Source organism: Petaurus breviceps, unplaced genomic scaffold, assembly GCF_028583685.1.
Source record: "Petaurus breviceps papuanus isolate PSGF00001 unplaced genomic scaffold, PetGlider_PUasm1.0 567, whole genome shotgun sequence".
NCBI lineage: Eukaryota > Metazoa > Chordata > Mammalia > Diprotodontia > Petauridae > Petaurus > Petaurus breviceps.
The window spans coordinates 6,449,928-6,461,576 of record NW_027186383.1 but is presented as its reverse complement, the minus strand read 5'-3'; the positions used below and the strand labels follow the sequence as shown (position 1 = coordinate 6,461,576).

Below are 11,649 nucleotides of genomic sequence, written 5' to 3'. Positions count from 1 at the left end.
GCATTTTGGAAAGTACCTTTGGCTTCTGGAAAAGCAACCAACGAACCCACCCTTCCCATGCCACCAACTTCGTAACACCGTTTTTTTAAAAACTCATTGACAGATGCCCCTCATGGACAGACCCTGTCCTGTCCTCTGTTACCCCCCTATTTAGCTGACTTCCCAGGCTACAGGAACTGAAAAAGGAAAGTGGTACTTGTAGTCAGAGCTCTCATCACTCTGTGAAAATCAGAATATACATAGAGAGAAGCTTAGTGTAAACACATTTAATGTCACCGAAATTACATTTCCTTCAACACTTAGAAAAAGCTCCAGGACTTCAATGGGCTCAAATAAATATCCTATGAAATTAATTGTCACGCATGTTTAACTGACTTTGAAAATAACAGTGCACAATTCAGGACCTTCTGAAAAACTAAAGTTTTCAAAAAAATGTACAGTAGTACAATGCGCTGAAGGAAATCTTACTATGAATAACAGAATCTACCAGTCTCACAAATGAATGAAATCACCCAATCAAAAGCACTTATAAAACATTCGCCACTATGAAAAGATTAAAGAAATGCACCACCCAGTCAATCGTCATGAATTTGCAAAATTCTATTTTAAACAGAATCATAACGGCCATCCAAGTTGCATCCTTCCAAATACAAAGCCAACTTTAAACTCCAGAATTTCAAGGACATTGTTCTCGGAGCTCGACAGTGCGGCCTAGGTCCCCTCTGCAATGTGCCTTCTTTCTTAAGCATCTTCCTAGTAAGCCAGTTCAGCAAAGATAGGCCCATCCTTCCCTCTAGACCCAGCACGCAGGGGACCACCTAAAAGCCTGGGCCCAAACGCCAACGCTCTTATCAAGCTCTCCGGGAGTTCAAGGAATAGAGAGGGGCGGAGGTATGAACATGCTTCTCATTCAGGAAGGTGCACTAAGGGGCGTGGTATTAAAGCATTCCAGGAACACCTTTGGACTCCCCATTTCTCTTCTTTGGAAACTTTGCAGATGGTCCTGACTGAAGCAGGCCCCTCATAGCCAGTGTTCTCCCTCCTTCTCTGAGAAGTCTGTCCTCTTCCCACTGTGGCATGCTCCTCACTGCCAGCAGGGGGTGCACTGAAGAAGTCAGCAGAGAAGAGCTCAGATTTGCCAAGCCAGTTGCTAATATAAGGAGATAATTGTCTTTGCTGACCTACTGCATTTTACATCCACAGAAGGAGACAGCTATGTTTCCCCATCAGGAATCATTACAAGATAAGACCTAACCACGTAATACTGTTGTACTCCAAATTAATAAATATATGGGACTAGGAAGCCGTTCAAAGGTGAATTCTGCACAATGTTTAAGGACCAAAAATATATGTATCTAACATATGTATTTTATCCCATGTTCTAATAAAGAATGTCGGGGTATTTCACCCAACAGAACACAATGAAAATGGTGCTTTTCCGGATGGGTCAGTACACAGGATTCCAAGTTTGATCTTGAACAGAAAAGTTGATGAGTCAATTTTCAAGAAAAGCCACATAGTCGGTCAATCTGGCCAACTGTTGTTCATTGGGGATTGGTGGAACTGGAGCAGGTTCTGTTTACAAAACAAACAGAGGAGACATAAATACAAGGAGAGGGGCAATTACACTTCCAGTCCCCCAGTCCTCAACCTCAAAAAAGACAAGATTTCTCTGGACTAGGATTCACTTGTTTCAAGGCCACTGGAAAGCTTTCGAGGGTCAAGTAAAAAATCTAAGGATAATTGAACCCACTCTTTCTTTAGATTGTAATTTAGTGAACAACAAATAAGAAAAGGCTTGGATTGTTGAGTTCCAAAAAAGACTTTTGGATTAATTAACCTTTCACCAAACAGGGGAAAAATCCAGAAGAAAAAACAGTGGAAGGACAGCTCCCTGGTCACTTGTGGACAAGCCAAGAAAGGAACAGGAAGCTTGGAAGAGGCCCCATCTATCTTTTCCTGCGGCCCTCAAAGCCCCAGAGGCCGGGTGGGAGGACAACAGAGCCTCAGATATCTGTACCTTCAATGCAAACAGGGGCTAACATACCAGGGGTCAGGGCAAAGGCCCTGAAGGCATTGTAGGTAGGACACTGCAGGTGACCCCAGAGGCCTCTCACCAACCTAAGTCCAAGTGATGCCCCATTCCCCACTGTGTCAAATTCCACCATTTCCTTTGGATCAGTCACTGCTCCATTAAGGGAGGGTCCTGGGCCCGGCAGTTTCCCTGTTAACCTACCATGTCGGATCGGGGGGATTCTCGAAGAAAACAGGGTAACCTTCATCTACCATAATTCAGGACGACATGATCACGAAGAGCCCACTCACGAGGTCAAACATGCCAGCCCCCATCAGAGAGGAGGAATACCAGGGCATCTCACAACAACCAGGCACACGGTATTGACCATAATATTTAATAATGGAAACCATACGGCTTATATTGAGTCTCTTTTTGAGGGGCAGCAGGGTGGTAGAGGGATAGGAGGCCAGGCTTGGAGTCAGGAAGACCTGAGATCAAATCTGGCCTCAGACCTCAGACAAATCTGGCGTGTGACCCTGGGGCAAGTCACTGAACCTAGTTTGCCTCAGTTTCCTCATCTGTCAAAGGAGTTAGAAAAGGATATGGCAAACCATTCCAGTGTCTTTGCCAAGAAAACCCTTAAAGGGTCATCAAGAGTCGGATATGACTGAAAACAACTCAACAAAAACAATAAAATCCAAGCAAATTCAATAAAAAAAATCCAGTGGTAATACTTCTTGAGCATATTATAATAAACCCATGGAAACTACAAACCTGATAAAGGAATAAATCTGTTAAAGGGAACATCCAGGGAACCTGCAGATAAAGAGTCAAAACAACTGTTATAAAGTGTTTTTCACACAAAAGTCACAAACACATAAAAATAAAGTACATTTTTTCAACTGATCAGCAAGTGTCTAATGAGTGCCCACTACAGGTACTAATCGCCACATCACAAGGGACGTGAAGGCCCGCCTCTCTTGTGCCAGGCTCTGGGGGGAGCCGGGAGGGACCTCAAGTCAGAACACTGTCTCCAAAGCCTCAGGGGCCACCAGAACTACCCAGATGACTCCAGCCGAGGGCACAGTCTAGAAGCGACCACATCTTTTCTGATGTAGCACACCTAGGTAAGTCTCCACCATCTTGTTAAGCCAAGTGAGGATTTCACACCAAACTTGTAAAGTTGACATTTTGAAACAAAGGGCAAGGCATCACATTTCTTTTTATTCAATCTGGCCCAATGTTTTAGCCTTCATCCCATGTTTTGATATTCTCTGCCATCTCTGTTATCTGCACACTCAATAAGCATGCCACCAAGCCCTTTATCTAAGCTGCTGATAAAGATGGGACCTTCCCTGAGAGGTCGCCTTCCAAGGTGGCTCGGATCCATTAATGACCACCCAGCTAGGGCAGAACAGCAGTGTGCTCGTGCCGTCCAATCAGAACATTTGTCTAAACTTTGCACACTCCAGTTAGTCTCCCTCACACTTACTGAAAAAAGACTTTTGCTCATAAAACCAGTAGCTTTTAACAGCGTTTAAGGCACTTCTAGTTAGGAAACAAAGTAGCATTCAGACTGACTTCAAACTAGAAGGGGACCAGCTAAGTATGTGATATCCAAGCCTCTCCCTGACAAGCACCTTCTCATTCCCCACCATGGGCAGCAAGATCCCTTGAGCTGGAAACATCTTGTTCAGAGATAAGCAATGCTTGTGTTTGTCACCTCAGGTTCACACCAATCTTCCAAAGCTGAACTTTCTCTTAGAATGTGGCCCTATACTCTCCCTGAGGTCTGGAGATGACGGAACATTTCTTTTTCCTCCTACCACAAATGTACAGAGCCTCAGCTCTGGCAGAACCTGCCCAAGCCGGCAAGCCTCTAACTGTGGGGTCTCTTCTGTCACCACCCAAGCGCAGGACCCATTTTTCACCCACAGTTCCTCACTAAGCACCCTGAGGCACAAAGAACAGAGGGTGTGCACTAAGGAGGCCTCTTTTAGTCCTGCAGACAATAACTGGACAGCCTCACTGTTCTAAGAACACCAGCCTGTGCACAGTTACCACTAAGTCTGACCCTGAGCCCAGAGACTCGGCCGCTCAGAGGGGCAGAACACCAGCTCCTCTGGCTCATAAGAGGGCGGGAGCCCCCAACACGGGGAATCCAATCTGATTCCCAACGAAAGGAAATGCAACTGTGAAAAAGTGACCGAGGCTCTGGTTATCATTCCTGCGCTGAATTATGCCGGCTTTAAAACCAGGACTTGAATCCCGTCCATTTTGTAAGCAGAGCAGCTGAGAGAAGTGGATGAATTGTAAATGGAGGCCAAGGCTGGGCCGTGCAGCAACAGTGCCACCTACCGGGCTTCTTGGGCATCACCATCCTGGTGCTGGAGTCAGCCTGCCATCCTTGTTCCAAGACACCTGCGACAATCGGGGAGCAGTGAGAGCTGGAACCCTCCCCCCAGTGCAGAGAAGAGAACAGGTGCCCAGCGCCCCCCTCCCCCACAGCCCTCAACACAACACCTGAAGCACAGGCCTGAATCCTGTGACTCTGCCACTTTATCTCAGTTTGTTACTGGTGTTTTCAGGAGAATACACACCAGCGAAGATACCCGGCCCTGCAAACGTACTCAGATCTAAAAGCCATTTATACATACGTGACACATAATATGAGATGTAATATACATATAAAGATATATGAAGGGTGTTTAAAGGTACCCTTTAAGCATAACCCTGACAGCAGCCAGCACTGACGTGGTGCTTTAAGAATGATCTCATTTCCTCCTCACAACCACCCTCAGTTATGTGATGTTACTATCCCCATTTTACAGATGAGAAAACTGATGCCCAGAGAGATGAAGGTCACACAAACAGCAGGTATCGGAGGCAGGATTTGAACTCTGGGCTTCTTGGTTCCAAGGCCAGCGCTCCCTCCCCGCACCGGGCCACCTCATCTGAGTCTGACCTGACTCACACTATTTTTATATATCACTCATGAATAATTAACTTTCTATAGGACAAAAACCAAAATTATGAAAATGGGTTAAATATGTAAGTGAAATCATGAAAAAATAGAACCCACCACACTAAGGGCAATGATTGTTTCAACAATCCTACCACATGGGGAAAAGGAAACAAATGATGACCAAATGATTCCACTCTAGTTGTTTCTATGACTTTTTTTTAAGCACCATCTCAAATGTAAGCACTGAAACGAATGTCTTTTTTTAATGGAAAAAACCCAACTGTGTACTTGAGAAAAGGAGTGGGTTCTTGGGCTGAGGAGTCCACCTCCAGAAGTAAACCTGCTTCTACAGAAAGTCTGAGCTTCTCATCACGAGCACAGGGCAGAGGGCTCCCCTGCCATTCTGGCCTCGAACATTAGTGGGCACCTTTGTCTGGGCCCAGAGTCAGAGGTCCACTATGGCCCTGGCCTCCGGAGGGGAGGCCTGCAGGCCGTAAGATGCTGAGAAGGCCCTACCAGGTGGCTTATCTCAACTGGGATACCTAAAAGAGGGACATGGCCCTGGAAGGAGCAGGAGGAGGGAACACCCATGGGTTGATGGTGTGAGAAGGGCAGTGTCAGCTGAAGTCATAGGAAAAAGCAAGAGCAAGAAGGCTGTTGGCCTGAAGGTAGAGGAGGGAATGGCGTGGAGAAGATGGTACTGTGGGAGCTGGCAGGGGAGAGGACAGTCTTCTTTCTGCACCCATGACTGCCCTATGTGCTGGAGGGCCCCTACAAGGGCCAACAATGTGGTTTCCCCAAGCATGGCTTCCTATCGCCCAGCGTCCCTTCTGGTTTTCCTGATCAAGAGGCCCCAGTAACTGGAGGACACACAGCGAGACGAGCTACCTTTCACTGCTTCTTCTACAGGAAGTCCCACAAACGCTGCGAAGTCATCGGCGATGATGGAGGTGTAGGCCTGAGAAACCAGGGCAAAGGCTCTTCTTCTTGTGGCATCTATCAAAGGGGGAAAAAAGGCTCATCATCCTACAAAGCACAGGCGTCCTACTGCCTCCCGGGTGAGACAGAAACAAGCCAGAGATCTTAAAGCTCCCCCGCCCCCAAAGCTGTTTGTTCTTCTGGGTCCGTGGGGCCACGTGCTTGTTTTAAATGTCATATCTCTCCTGAAGACTTATTGCAGAAGATGATAAAAAAGTTAAACATAGAAAGAAAGAAGTATTTTATGCAAAGCTCCATTTGCAAAATTTAAGATAAACTATGCTACAATCCATTCATCCCAAAGGCAGCCCTTCCCCCATTTCCCCAGAGGCCAAGGAGCTCTGACTTCCCAAGGCACCACTAGGACACCGAGTCACCACGGCCCCTTTCCTGGCCAGTGTGGGCAACAGAGGACCGGAGGGCGGGCCTCTCAGCTGCCCCCTCGCCTACTCCAGCTCCAGGGCTGCAAGGCAGCACAAAACGGGGTGAGGTGCAGGGACAGCATCTGTGGTCAGAGGGAGCCAGCTCCCTCCAATGCCATTTCACAGTGTGAGGCTGAGCCTTGGCTATGTCCTCTGAGAAGCAGCCTGGGTGAGGATAGAGAGGTTTCACTGGGACATTAGTGCCAGGCTGGACACTTGGTGACAAGGGTGTTTGGTCCTGCCTGGCTCTCTGCTACAGAGACAGTGGAGGGTGGAGAGAGGGAACGAAGAATCACACCATCATCTAAATCCAATGGGAGATAATCCTGAAACACTAACCTAGCTGTTGGTACTCGAGAGATAACCACTTTGCCCAGTGATCAATGAGTGGGCAGACCACCGGGTAATGGGCATCACCAGAAGCGAGGAGATGGGCAGAAGCTTCCTGAGAAAGGCTGAGAAGCAGCTGCACTGATTTCAAATGGAATGACTGGAGACCAGAGTTAACTGACGAGGAGGGACTGGATCACCTCTGGGCTCCTGCCAAGCTGTTTTAGAGACTGTGAAACAAAGGCCCAGCTTTTAATAGCAATTTCCACCAGTGCTGTGCCATGGCTGAGTCCCCCGAAGGATGAGGGACAAAGAGGAGATAGGGCAGAATGTCACAAATACAAATCCAAGAGGTGCAGGAACCCAGAGACAATGGGCTGGAGAGGTGGATGCTGGATGATGCTGAGGAAGGCCCTGAGCTCACCGGGAAGACAGCCTGGAGGAGAGGTGGGTAGCCCAGGCTCTGATCTGCATCCCAGCAGAGGGTGCAACGTTATCCCCAAGCAGGGCTCCTCCAGGGCCTCCCAGGCCTGGCCTGGACCTAAGTACCAGCAGCACAAACACAGAGACCAGCGGCTGTGGCCCTTGGGAGCCCCTACTCCAGTGGCAACTCCAGTGGGGGCAGCGGGAGCTTGGGATTCTGGGAGGTAAAGGGGAGGAGTGAGGTCGGACAGTGGGACCTCACCCTGCAGGTGGAGGACAGTCAGCAGGGATGGCCCTCATGGTCTGAGTGACCAGGAGCAGGGAGCAGGATGGCATCACCTCCCTCGACAGTGACCTATGAAAGGAGATTCCAAGGACGGTGGCCACCTCCCAAGGGAGTCCCTGGGGCTGAGCCTGGTTGTCACGTCCATCCCCAGCTTCCACTGGCGGGAGACTCCTTCTCAGAGACAGAAGCGGTACAGGACCAGTTTGTCCCCAAGGACGTGGAGGAAAGGGCTGCCTCTCTTCTCTAAGCCTAAGACAGTTCCCATGTCCCTCGCCCCGCTCCTGTCCCCATCCAATTGTCATTCCCTGAGGCCCAGGGCCAGGCTGGGGCCTCTACCTCCCATTTCCCACCAAACAGACGACTGTGCAGTGTCTCTCTGTCCCAGCCTCCACCAGGCCCGCCTGCTCTTCCTCACACAAGCCATGGCATCTCTGGGCCTGGAATGCTTCCCCCTCACCTTGGAGCACCGCCCCCCCCCCCCCCCCCCACTCTGTATAACTGCCAGCATGAGCTTCCTGAGGTCAGGGCCTGGTTCAGTCTTGCCTCTGTACCCTCCCAGCGTGAGCTTCATACATGATGGGTTGAACATGCCACTGCCGGCATGTCTTCTCATCCTTCCTGCCTCAAGAGCTCCCCTGCAAATGACGGCTGGCATTCGTGTGACAGGAAACTAGGCATGACATAGGAGGCCAGTCCAGTCAGAGGGGACGATGCCTTGGACTCACCTGCCAGACAATGGACAGTGTGAATTGCGAAACCACGTGGGCAGATATGACTCGAGAAATGATGTGGACATCAGGGTTGACAGCAGACTTAACCACCTCGGCTTTCTAACCAAGTCCACATGATGCAGTGACCGTCGCCGGCTGTGTGACCTTGGGCAAGTCCCTTCAGCCTGCGCTCTTATAAGCATTTACAAGGTTTGCTTTTCTGACAAAATGGACCCTGCTCTAAAATAGAGCCATTCATCTTAATTTCTTTGTCCTCAAAATCTGCTCAGTGTCACATCTGTAAAAACTGATTCTCTTACTAAATACAACAACAGAACGACTTCAAGATTCCAATCCAAGAGCTGCTAGAAGGCAAATGGGGCTGTGGGGTCACACCTCCAGTCTTCCCCCCACAGCGTACAGGATCTCAGATTAAGATGGCCTCAGGATCTGATGTTATCTAATTCTGAAAATTTCTTCACTTAAGAAAATATCAACTCTCCACTCACCACTCAGATACCTAAAGTTTAAAAAAGTCTGAGCAAGTGACTATGAAGTCCACTTATATCACAGTAATTAGGCCTTACCTCTGAGAGCCTCCATGATGGGCTGAATGGTCTCAGACCACTGATGGGAGCTGATGGTGGTGTAGATTCCTGGGAAATCTCTCTGCCAGATTCTCTGTCCTACTGACCAGATTCCCCCAAGCTCAGAATTTGCCTGCAATAAACAGAGAAACCTTCACTGCACCCGAACATCTCCTCCTGACGCAGGGCTCTGGCTTCAGAGAGACTCTGGGCACTGCAGGCTCAGCCTCCGTGCTCAGACAGCAGGGTCCAACTCAAAGAGAAACCGGGGCCACTGCACAGCATGACAGGATCCTTGCCGGCCACATGGCGACTCAGGGTTCAAATACCATCCAGGCTTAGCTACATTTTTGTCTATTTGGTTAAATATTTTCCAATGACATTTTGGTCTGGTTTGGGCCATACTTGGAAGGCCTGGGGATGTGTGGGGCCTGTCTGATGACCCCTTGTTTGTGCTGGAACGTTTCCTAGCTCATAAACAACCAGAAGGGATCTGAAACCCAAAGCAGATGCATCCTCAAATACATTTCACTGTTGCTGTAGCTAAAGTTTTTTGAAGCTAAAGATTCTTACAGAAGCACAAAGCAGCCTCCTAAAAAGACAAGAAAGCCCCATTTCAAGATGAAGTCTTGGGAGGAAAACCGACATTAGAGACACTGAACAATGTCACTAAGAAACAAAACAAACAACTTCAGTCTGTCCCTATAGAACCAAGACTGTCAGAGCTGTGTGCCGTGTAACACGCTGAACTCGGATTCTGTGGCCGGTAAGAATTACTGGGCAGAACGTGCTGCCGGTGTCGGTCATTCCAGAAAACCCTCTGTACAACTTCACAGGCTTCAGGGGGCCTTTGGGCGGAAGCTCCACCGCTGCCCCGGCCGCCCTATATCCTGGTGAGGCTGGCAGTGCCCGGCTGGCCCTGCCCCCGCCCATGCAGACCCTGGGCCCATCCTTCGCTGACAGGCTGCACGGGAGCAAAGCCTTTCCAGTGTCTGGGGAGAAAACCACTGGGCAGAAGCACATGGGACAAGCCGGGGAAACAATCTGGGTAATGCAGGCAGTTGCTGTCACAGTTACCTCCATAACAAGATCCCCACAAAGCCTTGAGTCGCGCAGGGAAGTCACTTACCGATTTTACGGCAGGAGGAATTCTCTTCCACAGGTATCGGGCATTATTCCTGATGTGTATCCACAAAGGAAAAACATCAGTTAGAACTGAATTCACCAGGCTCCGCCTCATGCGCAGGAAGGGTCTGAAGGTCGGATTCACTTTTGTAAACCGTCTGACCCTGCTCCGCAATTACTGCACCGGCCCCAAGGTCTCCCACGCCCCCCGCGGCAATACCACCCAGGGCGAGCGTCCTTCCCTTCTGGGCCCCGGCAGCGCCACAGGCTCCATCCGAGGCACCCAGCTCCAGCACAGTGGGGCGTCCCGGCATCGGGGCCCGGCGCCCCCCTCCCAAGGCAGAGTCGCTCGGGATCTGGGGGCCCCAGGACTGCTCCGCCACCCCCTGCGCGTGGGGAGGGGGCGGCCCCGCGGGGGGGAAGGGGAGGGCAGCAGCACAGCAGGGGGTGGCCCCGTGGGGGCGGCAGCATGGGGGGGGGCGGCACGGGGGGGGGGGGCCCGGGGGGGGGGGGGCGGCGCCACGGGGGGGGGCCCCCGGGGGGGGGGGGGGGGGCCGTACTCACATGTCGTTGTGCAGCAGGTACAGGGCCAGCAGCTGCCCATAGACGGGGGGCGTGGCGATGCCTCCGGGGGCCTGTGGGCAAACACGTGCGTGAGACCCCAGCCCCACACACAGCGTGACCAGCCCGCACACAGTGGGAGCCTAAGAACCTGCTGGGGGGCGGGGCCGGCTTCACTGGGGAAGCAAGAAAGGAGCTGGGGGAGGGGCAGGATCCTGCCTCAGTTTCCCCATCTGTAAACCCGGGGACGGGGTCACCGCCCCCACGCCGCGCACGCGCCCAGGCCGGAGCGAGCGGCGCGCCCCCGCGGCCCGGCCCCGCCGGTACCTCGAGCTCCTGGTTCTCGCACTGGTCCAACAGCTTCTTGAAGCTGAAGGCGGCGTTGTCCGCCATCACGGCCACGGGCATCTTCTCGCCTGCGCTGGGCCTGGGCCTCCTCCTGCTCCTCTTGTGCCGCCGCCTCAGGCCGGGCCCCTGAGCTCGCCGCCGGCCGCAGACCCCAGGATCCCACGGGCGGCGTCGCGCCGACAATGACGCGCTCTCTGCGCTCGAGCCCTTCCTCGGCCACGCCCCCTCGACTTCCGGCTTTTCTCCCCCGCCTGCACCGCCCCGACTTCCGGTTCCCTCAGCAGGGCTCCGCCCACGTCGCAGCGTGCGCAAGTCCGCTCTGCCCCGACGTCTCGATGCTCTGGAGGACTCATCGCTTGTCTCCCCTAGGCAGAAGAGATGCTGCAACCTGATCCCGGATCCTGCTTCCTTGGTCCTACTTCTGCCCTTAGAACTGGGAGTCCAGCTAGTACAGATGGGGAAACTGAGGCCCAGAGAGGGCAGCCGACCTACCAAAGGCAAGAAGTGCATAGACCTGCAAGTGACAGTTCTGTCTGCCCCATTTTACAGGAGGGGAAACTGAGGCTCAGAAATTGGAGCCAACCTGCCCAAGGTCACACAGCTCATAGGTGCATCGGGTCTAGCCCATCCTTCCAAGGTCCCTTCCAGCTCTAGACTCGGGATCTTGCGACCCTCCCCCCATTGCAGATGTAGCCCCCACGCCACCCTCCTCTGGGGAGCCCTGAAGAGGACCCAGCAGGCCCAGTGGTGGGAGGACCTCCCCTTGCTCCAGGCATGCAGAGGCTGCCTCACCCAGGCTCAGATGGGCCTTTGTCTAGGGGCCCTGGACAGGAGCCTGCCGGGATCTCATCTCCCCATCAGTTTCCCCTCTGGTCAGTTTCCCCTCTGGTCAGTTTC

General features: G+C 51.9%; 1 protein-coding gene across 1 annotated transcript; it reads right to left on the bottom strand.

Annotated features, from left to right (window-relative positions):
- Positions 1-251: 251 nt before the first annotated feature.
- Positions 252-11,277, bottom strand: COPS8 (COP9 signalosome subunit 8). Its single transcript, XM_069103146.1, has 8 exons — positions 10,732-11,277; positions 10,408-10,478; positions 9,848-9,896; positions 8,719-8,851; positions 5,871-5,978; positions 4,376-4,438; positions 2,792-2,833; positions 252-1,575 (listed from the first exon to the last, which is right to left on the bottom strand). Exons 1-8 carry the CDS (start codon positions 11,260-11,262, stop codon positions 1,496-1,498), a joined length of 1,077 nt encoding a protein of 358 aa, XP_068959247.1. The 5' UTR covers positions 11,263-11,277; the 3' UTR covers positions 252-1,495.
- Positions 11,278-11,649: the final 372 nt, after the last annotated feature.